At 42.6% G+C, this 27,893-nt stretch overlaps 1 protein-coding gene across 8 annotated transcripts in view; it reads right to left on the reverse strand.

Moving 5' to 3' along the window:
- The window catches only part of brd4 (bromodomain containing 4), a 218,749-nt gene that overhangs the window by 15,038 nt on the left and 175,818 nt on the right, over positions 1–27,893 (reverse strand). For all 8 annotated transcript variants that reach the window (XM_068020994.1, XM_068020995.1, XM_068020991.1 and 5 more), the window contains 5 exons: positions 14,771–14,832; positions 11,836–12,073; positions 10,175–10,735; positions 9,477–9,583; positions 7,338–7,503 (listed from right to left, as the gene is read on the reverse strand). In XM_068020994.1, coding sequence (XP_067877095.1) covers positions 7,338–7,503; positions 9,477–9,583; positions 10,175–10,735; positions 11,836–12,073; positions 14,771–14,832 — 1,134 coding nt within the window. The remainder of the gene's footprint in view (positions 1–7,337; positions 7,504–9,476; positions 9,584–10,174; positions 10,736–11,835; positions 12,074–14,770; positions 14,833–27,893) is intronic.

Raw genomic sequence — 27,893 nt, forward strand, 5'->3', positions numbered from 1 at the left:
GTCAGTGGTCAATCTCTCTGCTCGAAAGCCACACTGTGCCTCAGGATAGACACGCTCGGCCAGCTTCTGGCGCCTGTTTAAAGCAACTCGAGCGAAGACTTTCCCCACTATGCTGAGCAGGGAGATTCCACGGTAGTTGTTGCAGTCACCGCGGTCACCCTTGTTCTTAAAGAGGGTGATGATATTGGCATCGCGCATGTCCTGTGGTACTGCTCCCTCGTCCCAGCACAGGCAAAGCAATTCGTAGAGTGCTGAAAGTATAGCAGGCTTGGCACTCTTGATTATTTCAGGGGTAATGCCGTCCTTCCCAGGGGCTTTTCCGCTGGCTAGAGAATCAATGGCATCACTGACTTCCAATTTTGTTGGCTGTACGTCCAGCTCATCCATGAGTGGCAGAGACTGGGCTGCATTGAGGGCGGTCTCAGTGTCATTTTCCCTGGAGTACAGTTCTAGGTAATGCTCCACCCTGCAGTCCATTTGCTTGCGTTGGTCAGTGATTGTGTCCCCTGATTTAGATTTGAGGAGGGCTATCTTCTTGATGGTTGGCCCAAAAGCTCTCTTATTGCCATCATACATTCCTCTGATGTTTCCGGTGTCTGAGGCCAACTGAATATGACTGCATAGGTGTTGCCAGTAGTCATTTGCGCAGCGCCTGGCTGTTCTTTGTGCAGTGCTCCTGGCTGCTTTAAGTGCTACGGATGTTAACTCGCTGGGGGCTTTCTTGGAGTTCAGCAGTGCAATGCGCTTAGCAGCTATGACAGGTTCCAGCTCTTCAATGTGAGATTGAAACCAGTCTGCATTCCGCTTCACACGTTTCCATAGGTGGTCATAGCTGACTCATGGATGATGTCTCTGATGTGGGCCCACTTGGTCTCTGCATCCCCTGTGGAGTGTTTTGAAGGGCTTTTTCAAGTGAATTTAGAAATTTTTGTAACAGCTGTGGATAAGAAATTCTGCTCGTGTTGATGCGCGGGTGGCCCTTGGAGTGATGCAGCTTCTTTGGTTTGAGTCTAACCTTGCTGCACACCAGGGAGTGGTTGGTATCGCATTCCGCACTGTGGAAGCTGCATGTAGTTTGAACGCTGTTTAAAGAGGCTCACCTTGTGACGATGAGGTCCAGCTGGTGCCAACGATGTGATCTTGGGTGCCAAGAAACCTGGTGACAGGGTTTATTGTGAAAGAACGAGTTGGTGATGCAGAGGTTATGATAGGTACACAACTCAAGCAGTCTCTGTCCATTCTCATTCATCCTTCCAACGCCACAGCGCCCAAGGCAGGAGGGCCATGAGTCATGGTCGGCCCCAACCCTGGCGTTAAAGTCCCCCAGCAGGAACAAATGTTCGGTATTGGGGATGCTACTAATGATATTATGGAGTTCCTCGTAGAACTGGTCTTTAGTTTCAGGTGGGGAGCAGAGTGTTGGAGCATAGATGCTGAGTAGGTGTACTGGACCAGAGGCGGTGAGCAGTCGGATGGACAGTATGCGTTCTGAGCCATTTGAAGGTGGCTCTATCATGCTGAGCAATGAGTTTCTGATGGCGAAGCCCACTCCATACTGTCTTGGTTCTTCAGGATCCCTACCCTGCCAGTAGGTGGTGCAGTCTTGCTCTCAGAGATCCGCTCGCAGGGAGGCGTGTCTCCTGAAGTGCTGCAATGTCCACATTAAGTCTACTGAGCTCGTTGTTAATGATGGCGGTCTTCCAAGAATCGTTGATTTGTTCTCCCTTCGTCAGATACAGGAGAAATGCCGCGAACAACAGATGCCCCTCTACGTTGCTTTCATTGATCTCACCAAAGCCTTTGACCTAGTCAGCAGACGTGGTCTCTTCAGACTACTAGCAAAGATCGGATGTCCACCAAAGCTACTAAGTATCACCTCATTCTATGACAATATGAAAGGCACAATTCAGCATAGTGGCGCCTCATCAGACCCCTTTCCTATCCTGAGTGGCGTGAAACAGGGCTGTGTTTTCGCACCTACACTGTTTGGGATTTTCTTCTCCCTGCTGCTCTCACATGCGTTCAAGTCTTAAGAAGGAATTTTCCTCCACACAAGATCAGATGGCAGGTTGTTCAACCTTGCCCACCTAAGAGCGAAGACCAAAGTACGGAAAGTCCTCATCAGGGAACTCCTCTTTGCTGACGATGCTGCATTAACATCTCACACTGAAGAGTGTCTGCAGAATCTCATCGACATGTTTGCGGCTGCCTGCAACGAATTTGGCCTAACCATCAGCCTCAAGAAAATGATCATGGGATAGGACGTCAGAAATGCTCCATCCATCAATATCGGCGACCACGCTCTGGAAGTGGTTCAAGAGTTCACCTACCTAGGCTCAACTATCACCAGTAACATGTCTCTCGATGCAGAAATCAACAAGCACATGGGAGAGGCTTCCACTGCTATGTCCAGACTGGCCAAGAGAGTGTGGGAAAATGGCGCACTGACACGGAACACAAAAGTCCGAGTGTATCAAGCCTGTGTCCTCAGTACCTTGCTCTATGGCAGTGAGGCCTGGACAACGTATGTCAGCCAAGAGCGACGCCTCAATTCATTCCATCTTCGCTGCCTCCGGAGAATACTTGGCATCAGGTGGCAGGACCGTATCTCCAACACAGAAGTCCTCGAGACGGCCAACATCCCCAGCTTATACACCCTACTGAGTCAGCGACGCTTGAGATGGCTTGGCCACGTGAGCCGCATGGAAGATGGCAGGATCCCCAAAGACACATTGGACAGCGAGCTCGCCACTGGTATCAGACCCACCTGCCGTCCATGTCTCCGCTTTAAAGACGTCTGCAAACGCGACATGAAGTCCTGTGACATTGATCACAAGTCGTGGGAGTCAGTTGCCAGCGATCGCCAGAGCTGGCGGGCAGCCATAAAGGCAGGGCTAAAGTGTGGCGAATCGAAGAGACTTAGCAGTTGGCAGGAAAAAAGACAGAAGCGCAAGGGGAGAGCAAACTGCGAAACAGCCCTGACAACCAATTTTATCTGCAGCAGCTGTGGAAGAGTCGGTCACTCTAGTATTGGCCTTTATAGCCACTCCATGCGCTGCTCGACAAACCACTGACCACCTCCAGGCGCTTACCCATTGTCTCCCGAGACAAGGAGGCCAAAGATGATGATAAAGCTTTGTAAGGTACGATTCGGACTGTTCCAGAAGTGTTGAGATATTAGTATTGGCCAGGATACCAGGACAAATCCACTGCTCTTCTTTAAAACAGTGTCATAGTATCTGTTACGTATGCCTGACGGGACAGACTGGGCCTTGGTTTAGTGTCTTTTACTAAAGACACTACTTCCAACAATGCCACATGCCCACAATACCGCACTGGGTTTGTCAGCCTAGATTCTGTGGTCAAGCCTCTGGATTGGAGTTTGAACCCAGAACCTTCTGACTCAGAAGTGAGAATGCTCAAGACCGACATCTGCTATAGTTCACAATAGGATATGTGCGTCTGTTGGATACTTCCAGCCAAGACAGCTATCCAAAAGCCATTTCAGTTGCTCTCACTCCCCAGTAGTTTAAGGCATTCTTGTATTATGTATGCAGCTTTGGGAGATCCAGACCTGTGTGCAACAATTCCTCAAACCAATCTTACTATTGAAAGGTGAGTAGAAAGGGACAGGTCACAGCACCCACAGAAACACAGGTTTCCAATTCCCTTAGGGATCCAGAATTCCCCCACTTGGTACTAAAGAATGCCTGACAGAACACCCATGCACCTACTGCCTACAGCGTTCCATCAATGCAAAAATGTTTGAGCTGAAAAGAGCAAGTGGTGAAAATTTATAATAGTAACAGAAAATGCGGAAATGCATGGCAGCTGAAAGTAGTAGACAGGCTAGCGCTTCCACACATAAACCCTTACAGTTGCTGATCCAGCTATGCTGTAATTTCCTGCATTTTACTGCATTCTGTAGTTTGTGGTCAGTCTCACACAGGTCTTCTGCTTGGTAACAAATTATTTCATCCCTCTGAGGGATTGAATTAAAACAGCACAGTACCACGGTGGCAAAACATGGGGTCATGACACTCCATAGTGCCAGTACTAAAAGGGAGTTCAGCTGTTTCACAAGGATGGGGGTGAGGGGAGGTAAACCTGTCACCTTGCTACAGCTAGAAATGACACAGCACAGGGATACTGAAAATGGGTGAGGTGATTAAAAACAATAAGCCTGTACGAACATATGAACTAGAAGCAGAAGTAGGCCACTCGGTCCCGCTCCGCCATTCAATAAGATCATGGCTGATCTGTTTGCATTTCAAATTCCAACTCCCATCTACCCCCGATAACCCTGGATTCCCTTGCCTAACAAGAATCTGTTTACACAAACATACGAATTAGGAGCAGAAGTAAGCTGTAAAGCAAAGTGTGGCATGTATGATTTTTATCTTTTGTATTTCTATAGAGCTATGGACACACATCTGCGAGCCTTCCAAAGCTGGTGTGAATACTGCAGACATGGTTCCAACCCAGACCCCATGGGGTGTGGGCACAAAAGCTGCACAACAGAATTTTCATGTAACACAGCAACTCACCCAAATTTCAAGACAATCAAATATTTAAAATATTACCAAAAGGGGGAGAGGAGGAAGACATATTTACTATGATTAAAATAGTTCTGAACTTCCATTCTTATTTTTTTTAAAAACTTATTTTCTGTTCAATACTGCTCCACAAGAAGTTTGTTTTCACAAATGTCGGAAAAAGACCTGCATTTCTGTCGCGCCTTTCATGACTTCAGAATATCCCAAAGCACTTTACAGCCAATTGCGTACTTTTTAAGTGTTGTTGCTGTTGTAATGTAGGAAATGCAGCAACCAATTTGTCCACAGCCATTTCCCACGAACAGCAATAGGTGAAACTGCGACTGCCCTTGACATCAAATCATCAGTTGACCAAATGTGACATCAAAGAGCCCTAGCAAAACTGAAGTCAATGGAAATCAGGGGGGAAACACTCTGCTGGCTGGAGTCATACCTAGTATAAAGGAAGATGGTTATGGTTGTTGGAAGGCCAAAAGCCCCAGGACATATTGCTGCAAGAGTTCCTCAGAGTAGTATCCTAGGCCCAACCATCTTCAGCTGCTTCATCAATAACTTTCCCTCCATCATAACATCAGAAGTGGAGATGTTTGCTGATGACTGCACAATGTTCAGCACCATTCACGACTCCTCAGATACTGAAGCAGCCTGTGTAGAAATGCAGCAACACCTGGACAATATCCAGGCTTGGGTTGATAAGTGGCAAGTAACATTCGCGCCACACAAGTGGCGGGCAATGACTGTCGCCAACGAAAGAATCTAACATTCAACAGCATTACCACCATTGAATACCCCACCATCATCCTGTGGGTTACCACTGACCAGAAACTTAACTCAATTAGTCATATAGTTACTGTGGCTACAACAGCGGGGCAGAGGATGGGAATTAAGTGGCAAATAACTCACCTCCTGACTGCCCAAAGCCTGTCCATCATCTACAAGGCACAAGTCAGGAATGTGATGAAATAATCTCCATTCGCCTGGATGAGTGCAGCTCAACACTCAAGAAGCTCAACGCCATCCAGAACAAAGTAGCCCACTTGATCAGCACCCTTTCCACCACAAATATTTAATCCTTCCACCACCAGCGCACAGTGGCAGCAGTGCATGCCATCTACATGATGCACTACAGCAACTCGCCAAGTCTCCTTTGATAGCACCTTCCAAAGTCATGACATCTAGCACTTAGGACACGGGCAGCAGACGCATGGGAACTCCACATCATCCCCTCCAAGTCACACATCATCCTGACTTGGAACTATATCGCCGTCCCTTTACTGTAACTGGGTCAAAAACCTGGAACTCCCTTTCCAACAGCACTGTGGGCATACCTACACCAGATGAAGCAGTTCTAAAAGGTGGCTCACCGCCACCTACTCAAGGGCGATTAGGGTTGGGCCTTGCCAGCAATGTTCACATTCCATGAAAGAATAAAAAAAGTAATAAGTGAGCAGACCATCTGATTTGGTGATCTTGGTTGAGGGATAAATATTAGCCAGCATCAGGGAGAACTCCATTGCCGAGAGGGAAAAACTCATCACTACCAATGCTCTTCATGTACAATGAAGTACAGAAATTGTGAAGTTGGCAAGCTTTGCACAAAATAATGTCGCACAAACACACAATGACCATACAATTGCCGATATTTGAGGGAAAAACGCGAGTTAGGGCACAGAGCATGCAAGAAAAGCCTGCTCAGCCCTTTGAGCCCATTCTGCCATTCAAGTGAATCATGGCTGATGTGTCCTTCACTCCACTACATTTTAGCTCCATATCGCTTAATGCTTAGCAAAAATCTATCAATCTCAGTTTTGAAACTTCCAATCGACATCCAGCCTCAACAGCCTTTTGGACGAATGAGTGTTCCAGATTTCGACTACATTGTGTGAATCCATGCTTTCTGACCTCACCCCTGAAAGGCCTAGTTTTAATCTTAATCCTCCCTTGTTCTGGAGGACCATATGTAAAGCATCCTGCCTCCTGTAAGGACTCCATTCCATTCTCCCAGTTTCTCTGTCTCCGAAGCATCTGCTCTGATGATGCAACCTTCCATGACAGCGCTTCTGATGTGTCTTCCTTTTTCCTGACCCCGAGCTTATGGTTGCTTGCCATTTCAACACAACCCCCCGCTCTCATGCCCAGATATCTGTCCTGGGATTACTGCAGTGTTCCAGTGATCAACGCAAGCTTGAGGAACAGCATCTCATTTACCGATTAGGCACGCTACAGCCTGCCGATCTGAACTTTGAGTTCAATAATTTCAGAGCATAACGGGCTCCCCCTTTTTATTTTCAGTTATTTTTTTCTTTTTCTTTCATTTTATTTTAGTTTGTTTCATCATTCATTTTACTTACCATGTGTCTGCTCACTGTTTTTTTCATGTTTGTGCTTTGGGCCAGGGCTGTTCATTTTTCTGTCAATTAACACCCTTTCTGCACTAATGCTTTGTCTTTTAACACACCATTAACATATCATTTGCCTTTGCTCCATGACCTTCTGGTCAGTTATTCTGTGATCCTGTCCTATCAACGCCTTGCCTTTTGTTATCTCTTGCTCTAGCCCAGCTTTATTTGCTTAAAACCTATTACATTTCTAACCTTTGCCAGTTCTGAAGAAGGGTCACTGACCTGAAACGTTAACTCTGCTTCTCTCTCTACAGCTGCTGCCAGACCTGAGTATTTCCAGCATTTCTTGTTTTTATTATAAAAAATGTCCTGTTCCTCTCATGAGTGCCATGTGATCTCTAATGTTCATTAATGTGCAAGAACTTCATCGTTTACTTACTATGCCCAAGATGAGGAGGAGGTTTGCCTCCCTCCCTCTGCTTTGATGGCTCCTGGCGCATCGAAGGGCTGAATGGCTCATTTCGGATTGCCGGTGAAGAGTGACTCTTCTCTTCTTTCACAGTCACCATTGGTTGTGATTGCACTATTGAGGGAGTTCGGGGCTCCTGTAAGACAATAAATCTTCATTAGACCATGCCAACCCAAACCAGGCTGTTGAGATGAAAGTCTCAACGCTACTGGGCCATAAAAGCTACGAAGTGAATCAGCACAATCTCAATCCGTTCCTCATGGACACTGGCCAACAGCATAATGGGTACTCCTAATGGTACTAATTTACAGTCTCACAGAAAAGAATGGCTGCTGTGGGAAATTAGAGTGGTGGGGTACCCTCTGGTCAGAATATTAAGAAAAAGGTAACTGTACTAACTACAGAGGAAACTTTGCTCAGTATCCTACCAGTTTTTACTTACCATGGAATGCTGGACTAGATGCCAAAAGTGTTAAGGTATTCCATTCCCAGTTCTAACCTCCCCTAATATATTTCCAGAAATAGGTATCCAGTCAAACCAAAGCCCCAATACAAGAAGCTCACAGAATTTGTGAAAAACAATGAGAGTCCCTTTCTTATGTTCACAAGGCAGCAGTGTGTTTGCATGCAACATAATGCTCCACATACTGGAGGTGCTTGCAACCAAAACTCTGATGAGCAAGTTTCTCCCAAGCAAAGCACGGAGCAAGACTGAGGGGGCAAGTCACTCTGTACCATCTTTTACACAGCAGAGAGCCACATGCAAGGCAGTCACTTAAAGAGAATTGGTGTGCAGCACAGTGGTAGTGAAGGGGAAGGAATTAAGACTTAAAAACATGGATGGCCAGAGAAATTGAATGCTGCATATACATGTAGTCTAGGCATGTAAATTGCCAATTTCCATCAAATTGGAAGTTACTATAACTACAGCCACGCCAGATAAATGGATAACCTATAAATTCTCTTGAATGAATTTTCGGTTGTTGCCCACGTCCTATATTTACACCTGACATTCTCAATAACGATACGAGAATGATTCGTTCTTAGCTGATTATACAGTCACAATTTAACAGGCAGGTTTAGAAGTTGAGGGTCATGAGCACTCCAAGAAAATAAAACCCTAACCCGCTTCAGTAAAGTGTTTGAATTTGGTCTCACTCCCATTAGTTTACAGAATGATTAAAAGTATGCAACAAAATATACAATAGAAAATTCTAACCAGATAAGTGGGTACATATGCATTTACAGCAAACTGAATGCACTTAAATTGCTTCCCTGCAGTCGATCACTTGAACTCTTTCACTTGGCTGTGACTTAATGCTTCATTAGCACAGAACAGCTTAAGGGGATATGCAGATATCTAGAACAATTCTATAGGGAGATGGTTCCCAAATGGCACCAATTTCAGACATGGTGTTTTATGGGTGATGGGAAGTGAGGCAGAGGAGGGATAGACACAGTCCATTTTCAGCACAACCATCCCTGTTGGGTGCATTCAGTCTTGTTGAGCTGCACATGGTGGAAATAGTCCAGCAAAGTCTGCGCTATTATGTAGATTATGACTATCACCAGTAACATGCCGATCCTAACATTCATAATGCACCAGTGTCAACAGATTCTTCACAAACAAAGCTTTTTAAAGGTTCCCCCAATGCTTCAGCTAGTTAGGTCAATAAATAGGTGAACTGTACAAACCACAAAAGGCCTCAGGGTTTGATTCTGAGTCTGTGCTGATCCCAGAGGGGCAAGTAGCAGGGGAATAAAACTGGCAAGAGATTCCACTCCTAATTGCTATCCAGTGAATCTTCCCGAAAACGTGTATGCCAGGCTGTCGGATCAGAACATGGTCTACGCTCCAGCATGGTATTCCCTGTGGTTGAGTTGCCTGGCAATGTTCACTTGTCTAGGCACACGTGATTTGAACTGAGTGCATTTCCCCCTAATTTCCTTAATCCAGGAGAAAATACATTCAGGACACTACCAGGGAAAGGTTGGCAAAATTAAATGCTTTCTAAAATATCGATGCACTTAACAGACATGCGAGTGGAATGAACTACATGCTGCCCAATGTTACAGTGTACTAAAGTCACTAATACTAGTTTTGTTTACCTGCTTCTTAGTCTGTACAGTTCTTGGTGGTGACTGGACAAGGGATGGAAATTGTGGCAGCGGTGGGGAATGCATCAAGAGCGGGGAGGATACATCTGCCATATGAGCTAAGAGAAAAGAGCATCAGAAATCAAAACACTTAAAAACAATTTCCCACTGAAACACTCAATGCACATGTATTTGGACTCCTCTCTGAACAGGTAAAGTTTGTGCATGGTAGGAATGTTTCTGCAAGGATGTTACAGGCAGGATCAACATCTTGCAACCAAACATTTTTACAATAGCATAAGCCCTATTTTCATGCACAAAACCTAAAACGTTGATAGCACACCCACCCATTTCAAGGAAACTCACTCTCTCCCCACAGATGATGCCTAACCGGAGTATTGACAGCATGTTCTGTTCATGGTTCAAGGAAACATTTATGGCTCATAGAATCATACAGCACAGGAGGCCATTCAGCCCATTGTGCCTGTGCCGACCCTGTGAAAGTTATCCAATTAGTCCCACTTCACCTGCTCTTTCCACATGCCCCGATTTTCTTTTTCCTTTTCAAGTATATATCCAATTCCCTTTTGAAAGTTATTCTTGATTTATTCAGATAGAAACAAGATCATGAGAGATGCCTCCCAAGTATTTTCACAAATCAGTTGTGCACAATTGGCAAAGCAATGGTAGGTTTTTGAAAGACTCCTTACCTGCGGAGTAGGGGTCAGGCTTCGGCTGTCGTGGCGAGTGGTGGTGCTGGATGACTTGCTGGGGTTTCGCCTGCTGGGGAGGCTGGTGCTGTGGTTGCGGTTGCTGAATATGGGATGGAAACTGCATAGATTGCATGTGAAGCGGCCTCGGTTGATGCTGCTGCTGCACCTGCTGTTGGGGTAGAGGCTGAGGCTGGGGATGCGGTGGAGGCTGGATATGAGGCGGAGGCTGGGGCTGTGTGTGAGGCGGCTGTGGCTGGCTGTGGACTGGCTGGGGCTGGGAAGAGGTCTGGACTGTTGATAGCAGTGGGGTTTGATTCTGGGCCTTCTGCAGCTGCTGCAGGTACAAATGCATCTGACTAGGGTGGAGGGGAATTGAGAGACGAGGCGGTGGTTCTTCTTCTTCCAGCAATGCTGGTGGCTGCGTCATCTGTGGTGGCTGTAATATAGGCTGTGGGACCATGGGCGGGGATTGTGCAAGGGGCCGTGGTTGTTTTGGAGGTAGTGGTGCGGCTTTACCGCTGGGTCTGGATGGCTGTTGAGGCAGACTACTGTGCAAAGCTACAAGGAAAAAAAAAAAAATCACAAAAGGAGATCTGTTATTACATTGTTCTTTTTGAAATCAAGTTTAGTGAACAGTAGAACCTCACAAGATAGTTACGGATGTGGGCCATCTAAATTCATCCACCCAGATGGGCTTCATGGCGCTTCCCTCTTCAGCACCCATCTCTTTCTTAATGATGCCAGGGATTTGTGTGTCCACTACTGTCTAAACTACTATTCTATAGATTGATCACTCCCCATGTCAAGAACAATTTCCTGACATCAGCTCTACATTTACCCATTACCAGCTTGAATGTGTGCCCAACTCTTGAAATTTAATATTTGGAATCTTAGATTCTCTATCTTTTCCATTTCTCCAACAACACTGCATGGTGAGCCCTCAGAATGCCACCTTTCCAAGCTGAAGAGACCACGTTTCTTCAAAACACAGCCCATTGTCATTTGGGAACATGGCTTTTCTCTGCATTGCCTCCAAGGTCTCCCTTCATTCCCTCCATCCCAACCTCTACAAAACAGAAGAAATTGAACTTGAGTAAGTAGTGCTCTTATTTCCCTCAAGAGATTCTGGCCAGTACAGGTCAGTGGGAGCGAGAAGCAGCATCATGGTGTGTTGAGAAAGCAAGGAATCTCTTGCCCAACCCCCACCTCACTTGTTTATAATCTGTGACTTTTCTAATATTTGTCAGTTCCGAAGAAGGGTCACTGACCCGAAACGTTAACTCTGCTTCTCTTTCCACAGATGCTGCCAGACCTGCTGAGTGAATCCAGCATTTCTTGTTTTTGATAAGAAGCCCATATAGACAAAATAGGCAAGGTAGATGCCAGTGCATTGGTTAAGGCACATAAATATGTACCCATCATTTATTTAGCACACACTAACGAAACAAACAGGAGAAAAAAAAAATCACATTTAATCCACCACAGTTCTGGATGTTTTTCCAGAGTTCAAGTGGACATAGTACAGTTCTATCCACCCAGCATAGAACGTGACTGAATCCAAGCAGAAAAAATGGCTAAAGTGGAACTTCACAAAGCCCTCAAGCTTGACATTGCACTTTTCTGAAAGACTAGGAACGAAACCGCTCGTGTGCACGTACCTGGAGGAGACACTACCGAATGCTGGGTGAGGTGAGGGGGCGAGTGCTGCTCAGGTGGTGGCGGCAAATGCGTTTGCAGCTCGCTCTGGTGAGGAAGGTGCATCATGGGCTGTCCAAAGTGTGGCATGGCGTCATAGGCATTGGTCAATATCTGCGGCTCCATGATCGGAAGTGAAGTAGGTACAAACTGTGGAGGCGACTGCTTCATCGGCTGCGGCTGCTGATGGTGGTGGTGGTGCTGCGGAGAGAAGAAATTCTTCATTAGAGAATGTTGAGTAATAAACAGTCGATAAAAGTTTATAAAGTTACTGGCTTAATATTAAACTCTGATCAGACACGCTAGGCTTGTGCTACCATTCAAGATGCCAAACATTTTCTTGTATTAGTTTACTTACTAAATAGTCAAATTCCAGTATTTGCTCTCCTGCCCTCCCGATTACCTCATCCAGCATCTAATTGCAAAGAATCTGCTCCCAGGCCATGTGTAAGGCATTTTTGGAAACAGCTGCTGGCATAGTCAAGTGACCCAGATGAGACAACTCCACTCCATTCCACATGCCTCTTTCTTCTCACATGGCAGACAGCACCTGGACTCCAACTTACACATGTGCACAGTGAATGGGGAGTTGACAACTCGAGGGCTGAAAGATCAAACCTGCACCTCCCAAAGAGGCTGATGCATTGTACAACTGTACGGCTCCCAAAAGTCAAAGTCAGATTTATAACTTCAAAATAGCGTGCACCACGTGCTTACATTTTGAAACACTGACCTTGGAGCTGGTTATGTTGGAAAAGCACCATCTAAAATTCACTTTTAAAGATAAACTGAAACAGTAGCCACGGTGACAGTGGGGGCCACAACAGTCTCCCCTAGCCTCATGGGTTTTGTTTGAGTGAGAGGGAAGATTAGAATCAGCAGGGTTAATATTTTCAATTGACATCCTTGGGGAATAAAGGGGGAAAATTAGGGCAGGGTGGGGGAATTGGTGTTTGTTCTGTAGTTGAGAGGGGTGAAATGCCAGTCCAATTTGCAAATCACTGATCCCACATGGCATGCTGAATAATGTCTTACTGTGCTAGAACCCACCACGACCAACACCCCCCTGTCCCCACCATTCCAAAAGCAAGAAGCTTGCATAACCAACAGTAACACTGAAGTAAACTTTACAGATTTGTGTCATCCGGCAGTCACCAGTCTCCGCGTTTGGCAAAATTTCCTGTGGTGGCGCAGCTGACTGCACGAGACCCCAGCGTCAGGAGTCCACAGTTCCAGCACAATAACAAAACATTACCAGCAGGCAACCAAATTTCACAGAGTCAAAGTTTGGAAATATTAACCTTTAAATTCACAATCTGATGAACATAAAATAAAAACTTCACAACAAATTGAGCTGAGAGTTCCATAGTGCAAATGGGATGGATTCCACCAGCATTCTGCACAAAGAGATCTACCAGAGTGATTCACTAATTTGGCTTGTATTTCCTCATGTATAGAAAATTTAAGAGTGATCTGGTCGAGGCGTTTAAAATGTTCAAAGGATTCAACTGGGGTTATTTCTATTTCTTCTCCCAGGAGAAATTGAGAATGAGGGGATGCAACCTTGATAAAAATTGGAGACAGGCCATTTAAAAAAGAATTTCCCCACAAAGGGCAGTAAAAATCTGGAACTCTCTTCCCCCAAAAAACTGGATGCTGGGGGGTCAATTGGAGGTTGAGACACAGATTGACAGATTTGTTAGCAAAGGGTATTAAGGGAAATGGAGTTGAGATACAGATCAGCCATAATCTAATTGAACAGCAGAGCAGGCTCGAGGGATAAGTGGCCTACTCCTGTGTTCCTAATAAAGAAAGGATATGAGCATTGCATTTACAAAACGCTCCAATTTGCAGATTTTTGATTATGTGCAGTTACCAGCAGAGCTGAGAAACGCTTGGGGAAAGAGAAGTTGGTAGGTCTCAAAACTTGTTCATTTAAAATGTCATTTGGAAAAGCTGATGTTTGCTGAATTTTATCTGAGACTGGCACAATTATTAACTAAAATACTTAGTGAATTTCTACATTTTTCAAACCCATGTAACATCAAGCAACCGAGAAGCAAAGTATCTTTTCAGCATTTTACTAAGCTTTCAAATTTTTGAATTCCTCTAAAGGACTATAATGGAATTTTTTTTTTTTACTAATACAAGATTACAATTTTCCCCCTTCCAAGTACATGACTACATTTTCATCCCCTTTTTTTCTCTTGCCTCCCCGGCACTATTTTTTCTGCACCCCCACCCCCGGCCAGGGCTGCAGCAAGCAACCTGCTCACGGGTCCTTTGATGGCTTTGCTCAAGCCTAGCACTGAGGAGCAATAGAAGTGACCAGAGAAGCCCCAGGCATCAAATTTCCCTGCTGCGAAATTAGCCCAGCTCTGCAGTTGCTGAGCTTGTGAATAGCCTGTGGGGTGTTGGGAGGAGGGGAAATGCAATCCTGCACCTCTGACGCTTCATACTCTAGAAACGTCCTGGTTTGCGACAGATTTAGCTATCGTACCCCCTGCCAAAAGTAGTATCTTGAGGATAAAGCCATCGTGTTGGGGCCTTGCTATCATATCCTAAGCAGAAAGGGCGAGCTGCGAAATCATACTCAATTACCGACAGCTCCCATTCTCAGGGGAACCATAAATGGGCCGGGTTTTAAACAAATCAGGAGAGCTAACTAACTGCCTGCCTTTCCTTTCAGGTAAGGGAACGGTAGAAATATTAAGGCCGAGGGCAGGGATGGAGTGGGTGGGGGGGGGATGGGGGGGCAAGAAATAGAAAATGCAGTGTCGGAGAGATTTACTTATTTTATGTGGGTTTTCAAATTAGCAACTGAAGAGATGGCAAAACCCCAACCCAACCCACAAGTAAACAAACAGCACGTAGTCTCAGCCCGTCGGTTAGTCCTACCTTCTTCTGCTCCCGTCCAGAGCGACTCTTGTGGCTGCCATGTTTGGCTTTAGGTGGCATCTCTGCAGAAGAGAGTTGAAATTGAGATGTGCTGGCTGACGGACAACCACATCTAATCCATACTGTACACAAAAGAGCTCCAGCTGACATTTTTTTTCTTTAAACAGCTCCAGATTACAGCAAGAGTTGTGTTTACACCCAAAAAAAATGTATAGCGGCCTTTGTTGTAGAGTAGGAATTTAATTTTTTTCAAAATAGGGCTGGTTGTTACAAATTTTTTCCCCGTTTCTTTGAATTTTCACCCATTTTCATCCACCTGCAGCCGACAAGGTAGGCACATGTTGTGTCATCAACTGGCATAGTTTGCCTAGCTGAAGATCTCCCCTCTGGATTGCCCTCTTCCCCTTGGGGATCTGAATTGTGACTCCATAATGGAACAATCATCCCCAGTACTCCATCAGCACTCCGCTTAGCTCTATTTTTCATAAGAAATCAGCTAGCCTACTATAGAAATACCTACAACAGAAGCTTCTTAATCAGCACCTCCTGCTTAGCAGTCTTATTAACCAATCATAATCTATCAAGACATGCACTGGCTGCACATTAACCTATCCCGTCTGAGCTCAAGAATTAAGAAAAATGAACTGACAGTTCTCTGATTACTAGTTCAAGAGTTTGTTCTTGAGCCTTGGGTGCTGCCCTCTGCACCTCCCCAATAATGTCACTTTCTTTCTCTATTACAAAAGGGACATATGCAACCTGTTTCTAGGTATTGTAACTAACTGCAAGGATGAGGAAAACAGTAGCTGATACCTCATGTTCTCTACCAGCAAGGAGGTGGCTCGTCAGTCAAGTTCCCTTCCTTCAACGCCTCCCGCCGTGGGACAACTGTGATTAAGTAATCATGTGGGTAACTGTGAATGTAAACCAGTACCCTACAATCTTATGGGCTAATTGCCCCATCTCTTGTATGGTTTTACTTAGCGACAGTTTCACGTCCTCGAAACCCGCTCAAGCTGGACCTTCTAAATTCAATAGCAGGCAGTTACGCAATATCAACTCAGCTGTGCAAACAGTATTCTGTCTGCTCATGAAAAACAATGAGCATCGAGAGACACTGTATCTGCTTAACTACATGCACGAGACTGTTTTTGTCCATTGTGCTTCCAGCTGTTGATCCAAGGATGAGTGAATCACAGAATCCAGTTTCCCAAAATGTAATACAAGAGGAATGGCTGCCCTTGAGCAGAAATTCATTCTAATGAACATTCTCATTAACAGGATACATGCTATGTAATACTGTCCTGTGGGTTAATAGAATTACCATCAAATCCATTAAGGATTGCTTCTGGCACAGGTAATATGGCGATTTTCAAATGCAGGTTCAACACAACATTATAAACGAGAGTCTGGTCCACAGGGATTAAAGGAACACTCAGATGCTTACACCTCCATGCACACAAGCAGCCTAATGGTATAATGTGGGTTTTGTCTTTTGTTTTTTCCCTCCCCCAGAGTACGTCTACACAGGCTCACCACATAAATCAAGGTGGAGTGCTTTATTGTATTTTGTAGAAAGGATCTAGTCAAACCATACCCACAACTTCCTCCAAAGCAGTTTATAGCACATTTCAACACAAGTCCTGGTACACATTCTGAATTCACCAACAAAATGCATGATGCAAAACATTTTACACCATGGTAGTTCCTCAACTGCTATAAAAATACTTTTGGTGAAAACATAAAACTGGTTTACATGTGAGTAGCAAGCAGTACTGGTGGAACGAAGCAACATTAAATTGTTTCAGCAAGTCCCTTATCTATCCTGGCCCAAGTGACGTGCCTAAGTCACAAAGTTGGCAGTCATCTCCTCCCTCCATTCCAGGTCAATGGTCTGTTAAAAGATTGCCCTAAAGTATTTGGCTATAACCTTCTGTATAAGACAGGAAACTACAAAATTTAAAATAGGAACCATGCATACCAATCCTGATCTTAAAACTTGAAAAGAATGAAGTTCACATGCACAGATGACCAGGAGAGAAACAGATAGCTTCCCAATTGACAAACACCATCACATGGAAAAACGTTCTGTAGTTCACAAGTCTATTACAACAACTTCATTTATATAGCACCTTTAACTTATTAAAACATCCCACGGTGCACAGACAAAACTTGACACCAAGCCAAAGGGGGCAATATTAGAACAAGTAGAAAAAGCTTGGTCAAAGTAATAGATTTTGAGGAGGAATTCAAAGGAGGGACAGCTGGATAGGTTTAGAAAGGGTGGCTTTTAAAGCAGAATCTCACTTCAAAACAGACTAATTAAGGAAGCTCTTCTGATTTTTCTCAATCTGAACTAATTTCTACAAAACTCTATGAAGCAACCCATTAATGGAAGTCTAATTCTTGATTAAAGTAGTCTGAACAGGCCAAAACTATCTGGCGCATCAATCAAACTGAAAAGGTAGAGATTCTTTTATTTAGCCAGTTACAAAAAAAGAGCACTGAAGTTCCTATTAGGAAATAGGAAAGAAAATAGCTCACTGTAAATTACTGTTCTGGATGTGAAAACCATTAACAAATGTCACATAGGCAGGATAAAGGCCATACTTTAAGTTTCAGTTGTAAGAATAAATCTGACAGGTAGTTATTTACAAGATTTACTGTTTTCTCTGAGTTGCATTTTATCTTCATGGGTCATAATCCAAGCAAGTAGCTGTTTAGATTATCGCTCCTTCAGTATAGCACCAATACAATACAAATTGTAGCTCCCTACCACACTTTACACTTCCCATCTTTAACAATGAACTGCACTGCAATGAAGCGTCATCAAGCACCTACCAAATCTATGATGTACAGTAGCCGTCAATTTTTATTCTGATTACACCTGCAATAACATGTCATAATGACTAATCATTTCCTGTGAATGCTATCATGTATCAGTAGTGGCACTTAAACGATATACAGCTCCCCTCTAATTGCTTAGTTGGTACAAGCAATGCACTACACCAAACTGACGAGGAGGGTCTCAGGATTCATGTGTTCATCCAGCTCAGACAATGGCTGGAAGCCTACAATTTGCCTCAACACTCCTGGGCTAGGGAGGGCAAGAGGAATCAAGGTTCCAAACTGGTTTGCTCTTCAGTAAAGTCATACTGGAAAGTGCAGCTGTGTGAATGTCAGGATGGTGACAGGATCAGCCTGTCAATAATTCATAGTGGAGATTAAGCATTTAGAATGACCACAGTTGGAATACTGCAGTTCTGGTCACCACACTATTGGAAAGATGTGACTGCACTAGAGAGAGTTCAGAGGAGATTTATGAGGATGTTGCCTGGACTGGAGAATTTTGGGTATGAGGAAAGATTGGATAGGCCTGGGTTGTTTTCTTTGGAACAGGGGTAATCAAATTGAATCGTATAAAATTATGAGGGGTCTAGGTAGAGTTTCCCTTGGTTGAGGGGTCCATAAGCAGGGGGAATAGATTCAGGCTAAGAGATAGGAGGTTTAGAGGGGATTCGAGTGGACATTTTTTCACCCAGTGTGTGGTAGGAATCTGGAACTCACTGCCTGAAAAGGTGGTAGACACAGAACAGCTCAACGTTTAACAAGTACTCATATATGCACTTGCAGTGCCGTAACTGACAATTGGATTGGATGGCTACTTGTTGGGCAGCATGGACACAATGGGTCTCCTTCTGTGCTATAAATTTCTATGATTCTACTCGGTGGTCGCACTTTTAGGACAATACACCTTCAGATGAGCAAAAAGAAATGTTCTAGTCATTATCCCCAATTTAGTTTCAGATTCCAATTGTGCTGCTTATCAAATTGTTTTATATTTGTTTAGTGGCAGTTAATGCGATGCACAGAACTTGGGTACCATTTTTTTTTTAAACTGGGCATACCTCAACATCAGCATGAGAAAACCAATCACGCTTACTTTGATGTTGCTGCCAGCCACATGAAAGCTATATGTTGAGTGAGAATATGGCAGATACCTAATATAAAGGCAGCTTTAGCGGCTCAACACCATCAGCGCTATTTCGTATCATAAAGGTGATTAAGGAGAGCACAACTTTCAGTGAAATACCAAAATTCAGCAGACTGAAACTTCAATTTGTCTTTTAATCAGTTAAATAAAATCAAGAGAAGCAAGCTGGCCAAGGCACACCCTTATTTAGATTCTACTTGTGGAAGTGACACTGAAGTATAAATTGCATTTCACAATTTGCCAGATAGTCCCCTTTATACACACTTGATGGGGCTCCATTGCAATGCACTCTCATGAACCAGAAACTCGAGAACTTATTCCGCATAGTTTGAGAATTAATTAGACCAAGCTACTTCACAACAGGTTCATAATTTCTCTTGCTTGTTGTATCTGATTGCTTCATGTAGAGCTGCAGATTCCACGTCGTTAATTAACACTTAATCAGTCTGAAAAACAAAATAGGTTTTTATCTACAATCCCTAAGGTTTTGTGCTTTTCAATGGTTTTCCTTTTACCTGCTCTTGCTTTTATTTACACTACCCCTGTAATTAAGCTGGAAAATTGCAAGTGACAGTGTAGGGAAGTTCCTAAACTTTGGTTCTTACAGCTGTGGGTCAGGTTAGAAGAATGTGAAGACAAATTGAGAAAAGGATGCACGGTCTATCGTTTCAGACTACATTCAAAAATCTCTCACCTTCTGTCTTAAAACTAAGTTCCTGTTTCCCAGTATCTTGACAGCTGAAATTTATGGTCATGTTTTATTCGGTTTCAGGGGTGCTTAAGTGTGTGTACACACATATGAAAAGAGGCAGTAATTTTTCTCCCCATTTTAACAAACTGCTCCCAGGTGAGCAGCCAAATTGCGTCCACACTTTTACAATGCAACTAACATCTTACTGGGAGTTACTGAAGATTGGTTGGAGTAATTGCCCATCATTTAACCAGCACTTAAGAAATGCTCAACCTCACAGCAACATTGGAGACCGTGGGGGAATCAGGTCATTACTGAGCAAAAGATGCATGAATGAGAATGAAAATCAAAACTAGTTTGTACCAAGATATGGGAGGGAACACAAAATAAACATAAAACTAGTATGTTAGTATAATGAACAAGATAACTTCCCTTATTTGCTGGGAAGAATAATGCAGATTCTTATATTTACCATACTGGGTTACAACAAAGCATTGATTGAAGACTTATACAGTTCTTGTTTTAAAAGGATGTTATTACACTTGAGAGCTCACAATAGCCACAGGAGCAATAATACATTTCCATGGCACTAAAAATGAACCAAATGCTTTTAACATGCTGTGGACTATTCAAACAAAACGACAGAAATCTACAATGCGATCCTTTGCTACCATTAAAATAACAGAGGAGCTATTTCATTCAAGACACCACATATCCTGGCCCAGGAATTTCGCACGGCCTTCTGTCACCAGAAATGCCACGGGGTGCGACTTTGCTGCCCAAATTCAAGGGACAGAATTATTCGCATAAAGAGGGCAGGTATCCGCACCATTTACAATGTTCGCAGGTTACCGCCTTGTTGATAAGGGGGAATACTGGGCAGCAGCAGATCTGACTGAAGAGATGAATTGTTTTAAAATATTCTGCCAATGTCTTAAGTTTCCACTAGGAATTTGGCATGAGAAACCCATTTCTTCATTAAGTGTGCCCATGTTTTGTAGACATATTTCCCTTGGCCACAAAAACTGTGGGATTTCAGGTAAGTTGATTTATAGAATATTGTTGTATTGTTTTGTCTTCAATTTTCTTCTCTCCTCTCCCAAAGGCACTGATCCACACTGGGGTACAGGATGAGGGGTTCTGGTAGTCCTCTAACCCAGTCCAAGGTATCAGTTTTTGGCCCAGCCATGCAGCACATGACATTCTCTTCAATGTAGAGCTAGGACATTTAGGAGTAAAATCAAGAACTACTTGTTAAAATTGGTAATTTGGTGTTTGGGTTAGGGGAGAGAATGGTGATGGGGGAAAGAAAAGAGAATGGGGATGGGAGGGAGAAAAGAGAATGAGGGAGAGGGGAAAAAAGGATGAGGACAGATCAGCTAGCCTTAAACTGCTACAATCATGACTGTCACTAGCCATCTTCTATACGCAAAGAAGGAGGGGTACTCCCTGCCTTCAGGTATCCCTCAGGGTTAGGTTCATTTCTGATTATGTAAAAAAAAAAATGGCTACTTCAGCATGGTAGCAAAGGCAGAATGTCATCCCCAGTGAGGGAACCAAAGCCTTTAGAAATTTTGGAAGGGTGGGGATTCAGGGGACAATAAAAAAAATGGCTCAAATATCCCTCCTGAAGCTCAAACATTCTGTCATTACCTCCAATGTCAACAAGGTCAAGTCTCAAGTTCACCAAATAACTAATTTACTATGGAACATTATTGGTCTAATAAAAAAAATTGTATTTAAAAAGCATCTTTCATGACCTTCAACATTGCAAAGTGCTTCACAACCGATGAAGTACTTTTGAAGTGTATTCACTGTTGTAATGCATGAAACACACCAACCAATTTGTGCACAGCAACGCCCCACAAACTGCAATGTGATAATGACCAGATAATCTGTTTTAATGATATTGGTTGAAGGATAAATATTGGCCAGGACACTGGGGACAAGTCCCTGCTCTTCTTCGAAATAGTGTCACGGGATTTTTTAATGTCCATTTGAGTATGCAGACTGACCTCAGTTTAACATCTCATCTGAAAGGCAGCAACTTCGACAAAGTAATACTCTCTTGGTGATACACTGGAAGGTCAGCTCAGATTTCTGTGCTCCAGTCTCTGGAGTGGACTTAAACCTGCAACCTTCTGACTCAGGTGAGAATGCTACCCACTGAGTCACAACTGACACCATGAGAGTTTTCTTCATGCAGGCCACTCACTGCACCTTGCTGGTGACCGTGTTAAAAAGTGATCTTAAATTAGCCTGGGGCTAGTTTGACAAGATTGTTTATATTACCTTTTATTGTACAGTTGTCATCACCAGCTTTTTAAAATTTTAATTTGCCTCTCATTTTTGTATTAAAAAAAGCAGCTGCTCGAGTCTTGGCTTCGTCCGTTGATAGCATTAGCACCTCAGACAGAAGTTTAGCACTGAAGCCACACTCTGCACTCGAGGAGTTCAGCACATAATCTATGTTGACACTTTTATCCAATACCCAGGGAGTGCTGCAGTGCCAAAGCTGCCATCCTTCAAACGAACCATTAAATCAACGTCTGCTTTGTACAGGCATTAAGGATCCCATCGTTCTTTTCAAAGAACAGCAGAGTTCTCGGGGTCTTGGCCAACATTGTTCCCTCAACCGATACCACTAGAGCAATCTGTTGGTCGTTCACCTCATTGCCATTTGTGTCACCCAGCTTATTTAAAATTTCTGCCATGTTTGCTTACATAGCAAAGTAATTCACTTTATGAACCATTTCTGAGAGATTAAGTGCTATTTAAAAACAATTGATTTCATTAGGACATCACACCCTCTCTTGGGGTCTGTAACAGTTCTAGTAATGAACCATAATACAGTTTTTGGAGAGTAGGTTGGACTTCGTGGGGACAGAGGTGAGAGGAGTGTGCTGCTGCAGTTCCCTCAGCTCGACAGCATCAAAAGCCACGGCAGTAGCTAAGGAACAAATGGGTCCCAAGTGATTTTATTTCTCCATCTCTGAAAGTAGAGGGTACCTCATCCTCCATGCATACATATGATTTGAGTGCCAAAAGTTGCAATTCACCCCAGAACTGTCCATAGCATACTGCTCTATCGCTTTCATGAATATTTTGATACTATCCAAATAGGAACTCCAAAAGTAATGGTTTAACATTCAACATTCATACAAGCACGTGCTTACAATAGTTTCACTCATGCGCAAAAATATACCGACATTCCAAACGTTGGGAAACTCTACAGAAGAAAACTTATATGCGACAAATACCAAAATCAAGACTTTTTTGTGCATCTTTTGAGGCAAATTTGCACCAAGTTTCTATTGAATTACTGGAATTTTACAGCATTTTCCAGCAACAGCAACCACCCTCTCCTCAACATCCCCTCCCCCACCACCCTCAAGCTTATAATGTCTTTAAATACAAGCTTTTGTAGTGCTACACTTGGTTGGATAAGCTGCTGGAAAACTAAAAGATAGTTAAGACCATCTGGAAGTTCTCCTGGCTTGGGCTGCTTGGTAGGGATGGAGATATTAAACTGTAGTGAACAGCTGGGCACTGAGGTGGTGCTATAGCACCTTCCTCATCTTTGTCTCATTTTATGATCTCGATTCTCAGATACTGTTGGACCTGCTGTTTTCAGTACAACTTTAAAGAATGAAACAGAGTGGGGAATAAATACTTCTGCAAATGTAATGGGAGTTTCTCATCTCATTACTTTTGATGAGAGACCCAGTTTCAAATTATTTGCATTTTAGATATATTGTCAACTTACCTGTCTAGCTGGTCACCTATCCCATACATCACATTGCTTAGAGATTGGTAATACATTTCTGATTCAAGGGCCTAAATACACCTGGACAGTCTACAACTCAACCCAGCAAGCAACACATTCTTGTTTGTAAACTTGTTTTATTTGAGAACTGATGAAAAGTAGAAAACTATACAAAGTAAAAAAAAATACATATATAATTTAACCCCAAATATAGTAAGTCAACATGCATTGGATACATATTAAACTAGAAAAGTAGGAAGAGTAAAAAATATATTTTCATATATACTACAAAAGCTGCATTTCTGGTAACACAACTAATATCCAGTTCAGAGTTTGTTCTGAGAAGGACAGTGATAACAGTAAAAAAGAAAGGCAAACGAATAATGACATGCCAAATGATGATTTGAAAATTTTGCTGACTTCATTTAACCATGACCCCTTTCCCCCATATATCTAGGTAATCACATTAAAGAATATTTGAAAGCTATTCAGCAATAGCCAAAGTTCTATGACTAGAGGTTAGTTAGGAAATCCCCAAAATGCATTCACTCAATTTTTGTTCTGGTACCCTGCGAAATTAAGTTTTATTGCAAGCCAAATCAACACTCTATACCACTTCAAACACCTGAAAGGATTTACAAATTCAGTCTTGGAAAGATTGATTATAAAGTCACTCTGCCACAAAACTGATCAGGACAGAGATCTTGGACACACTTGGGGAATTGTCAGATATCTCTAGAGACGATCTGGAAAATATCCCAAATCCCAAGTGTAGAATCAGATCACTTTCACAGCCGAACACAAGTACTACACTACACACATTAAGATTGACCAAAGTGACTTGGAAAGGATTTATCTAAATGTCAATTAAAATGGCTCAAGAAATGCCAGGCAGCTATATTGTGTGTTCTGTGACCCAATGTTTCTATATTTTTGATTTAGCAGTTGAAACCAGTTGCACTGCAGGATCATGACAAATGAAGCACTATGTTTCGGGCGACACTGCCATTTGAATATGTACAAAGAAGAAACTTCAGCACCTTGAAGAAAAATTAGGTCGACGGTGGAACAAAATCACATCACACTGACTACAAGGATGCTCTCACCTTCCTAGTTCCCCAAATAAGATGGGCCAAGCAAGCTATGCCAAAGTGAGTTATAACCAAATCATGCCACACTGCAACGCACCAAAAGCTAGGTCTGACAACAACGGTTGGCTACAATGGGCAGAGACTGTACAGCTCACCAAATTGTTTTAACGCAACTCCATCCGCAAAAGTTCACCCAGCACTCCTCTGCAGAATCATCGAGGCTAAGGCTCAATATATATCAAAAAGAAATGTCCATTCTATTGCCTGCTAAGGTGGTCAACTGACAGCAGTTTCATCAAACTGTCAGAGCCTGTGAAAAAGCACCCAAGTGGCAATCCTAATAAAGAACTTTGCTTTGTCTGTCTTGAACTGTCTGGAATGGGAGCGCACAACATGGACACAACGCAACTTCAAAAAAATGCTTCCCAGTTTGATGATTTCTCACTTTAATGAACGCATCTACTAACAAAAATACAACAAACGCTTCATTTAAGCTGCAGATAGAGCTGGTCACAGACTAAGCAACTCAGAGAAAAGTCTCGAGACTTTGGCGATACACAGGATAGTGTCCTAAGCTCCAGTTGTTTTACTGCTGTTTTTTTTTTAAACCAGAAATACAGCTTTCAGTCTCATTTTAACAACTGCCAAACACTACATGTAGACTTTAACTAGGATTTTTTCTTGCATGCAATGCGTATAAAAACAGCTACTCCAATCAATCCCTGTGACCCCAAAGTCAAAAGTAAAATACAAAATGTTTTAAAAGCAAAAAAAGATTTTTTTCCCCCACAATTACAAAACATGCAGTCAAAATAAATAAGATATACAATTGCATACAAAAAAAACAGTTTTGGAACACTGAATCGTTTCATCACAATAAAATTGGTATACACAGTCCAGTTGCTTTTCCAAAAAAAAAATCACAAATTTCATCTTTAGCTTACAAAAATTTTCAAAAAGAATAAAAGTAGCCAACGAGTGCTAAAGTTTTGACTGAGGGGCCAGCTATGCCATTCCAAAAACAGAAGTAAAAGCTCCTGTTCTGCTGCTCAAATTTAAAAATTACTTTTTAAAAAAACCCAAAGATCACTGCTTATATTTGTCTTGTCTACCAAAAGTTACTTCTGGCTAAATACAATGCATCATTTCCAAAATCTCTCAAAATGTAAATTTCAACATAGGGCTGCAATGCATTATTCTGAAACTTACTCCAAACTAACTCCAAGCAAAAGGATTGTAATGCACTATTCCCAAACTCTCACCAATCTTGCTCCAAAACACCTGACAGTGATGCACCATCTTCTATCGCAAACCAACTCAGGCCCAAACAATACTGCAAAAGTACCAATTCGAATCTGGATGCTAAAAGACTATCGCGCCAATCTCAAAACCGCACCAATCTATATCCTCAAACGATTGTACAGTGGCAAATCTCAAATCTGCACCAATCAGGATATTAAAAAAAATTGCACAGCACCAATTTCAAATCCACACCAATCTGGATACAACTACATCGAGTATTTATTTATTTCTGTAGATGTGCTCAATTAGTTACAAACTAAAGCTGAAAATAGATGCAACCAAAGTTTATTTTATAACTTCTCTTCTTACAGGGCATCTTAGTTTTGCTCCCCGTATTCATACACGGGTCTAGCCCCGCAGACAAAAGCACCAGCAATGTAGGCATAACAATAAAGCTAACCATAATACCATCCCTTAGGTCCAGCAGAAACTATGTTGGAGAAAGTCTAAAACCTGCAACTTAAATATTGAATTGATGCACAAGTTTTAAATGCAGGTCTCATTGAAGCACCAATATTTGAAATTGTACTAAATCATCCAAATCATACAAATGATGTACAAACTGGATTTGTAAGGCACTTTTATTTTTCAAAAAATAAATGTTTAGGCATATCAAAATCCCCAAAATGTGTGCATTAGTAACCAATGGCGTCAATTTTACTACCAAAAATGTGAAAGTGAATGGCAACAAACAGTGCCAGAGTTAAGTAAAAGTTTTAGAAGTCTGATACAGGATACTACTACAGTGGGTGGGTCCTACTATGACAAATTAGGTCAAAACTTCCAACAGGAGAAACAATAAAGTTCAACAATGAACACAGCCCAGAGAAACAGGGACGACCAGACCACTGTTAACTTTACACACTAACCATTTTGCCAGGAGATGCAACTTGGAATTTGCCCTGGCTGATCTTGCCTTCTATAGAGTTAGCTAGAGTACCAGCTACAATAAGATTTAATGAAGGTTTATTTTTCTGCATCATCCTACCAAGTATTCTTAATGCAAGCAGGTTGGCACCTAGCAAGTAACCACAGGCTGTCCATGTAGACTTCCCAACTGAGATCAGGAAAAGAAAATTTGGATGTTTGGGTCTGGGAGAGACACAGACAGAAGCTCCTGTGCTATTTTAGACGTGGTCAGAATAGTAAAGTGCTATACAAAATCAGTTTCTAAATAGCACACATATACAATTCCCATCAAACATCGTCAATTAGGACTTTAATTAAGCATAAGGGAAGACGAAAAATTTACACAGCTGCAAGGGAGGCACTTACCCCCTACTAGAATTCTGATCAAGTAATGCCAGATTGTGTACATAGACAGTATTTTAGTTTAAGGGTGAACCTACTTGTGGATTATAGGTCAGTCACTGATAGTAATAGTGGTAGGACATAAGGTGATAGAAGTTTACTGCACATTAAAGCATATTGCCTTAATACAAAGGACCATCACAACAGCATGGAAAAAATAAACACTGGGTGACAGTTTCCTAAATCACTTGTCCCTGTGGCATTTCAAGCCATTTGGTGTTTCATCACTTAGTAACTTGTGCCCAATTATGCATACTTCCACTTTCAATGGGGAGCAGCAGCACCAACAACTGCACAAGAAAGATGCAGGGAAGAGATAGTTACAATATGACATTTTCAAATCCAGATGGATTCATCACAACTTGTCACTAACTGAGGGTTGATCAGGCGAACAAAAACCAAGTACTCTTGACTTGAACTTAACCAAGCAGGTTTTAATTGTTAATTAAGGTTTTCCTTTCAAAGCTCTGTGGGATATGCTGCAAGGAAACATTCTAAGCTTGGTACTATGTCTTATATACGTTCACAAACCTCAATGAGAAATCAACAGCTGAATGCGTTGCACTGAAACTTTTGGGACGACTATAAGTAATTGCTTACTCTGATCATGTCCTTAGACGTTTTAACTCTTTTATAATCTGTATTTTGCTATTTCTGCTCCCGTGTCCTGTTCACTCATATCCAGGTATGAAATAACAATCTAAACTATACGCATGACCTAGGAACTATGGAGACATATTGTACATCACACTTGCCAGGAGTTAAAACGTGGAGAATATTGCCTGGTTAGCAAGCGAGACAGCTTGAGTCAGCCATTTAGACAGTGACATTTTAATATGATCCTATGTACACGCATGTCTGATCTGCCCAGTGGACATTAAAATAGGGAACTCTGGCCCTAATGGCCTCACAAATCAAGCCCATGTCTGGTGCTGCACTAAACTATAAAGACTGTAAGGTTCCAGGTT

The sequence above is a fragment of the Heterodontus francisci genome, chromosome 43 (genome assembly GCF_036365525.1).
Source record: "Heterodontus francisci isolate sHetFra1 chromosome 43, sHetFra1.hap1, whole genome shotgun sequence".
In the NCBI taxonomy this organism is placed as follows: Eukaryota; Metazoa; Chordata; class Chondrichthyes; order Heterodontiformes; family Heterodontidae; genus Heterodontus; species Heterodontus francisci.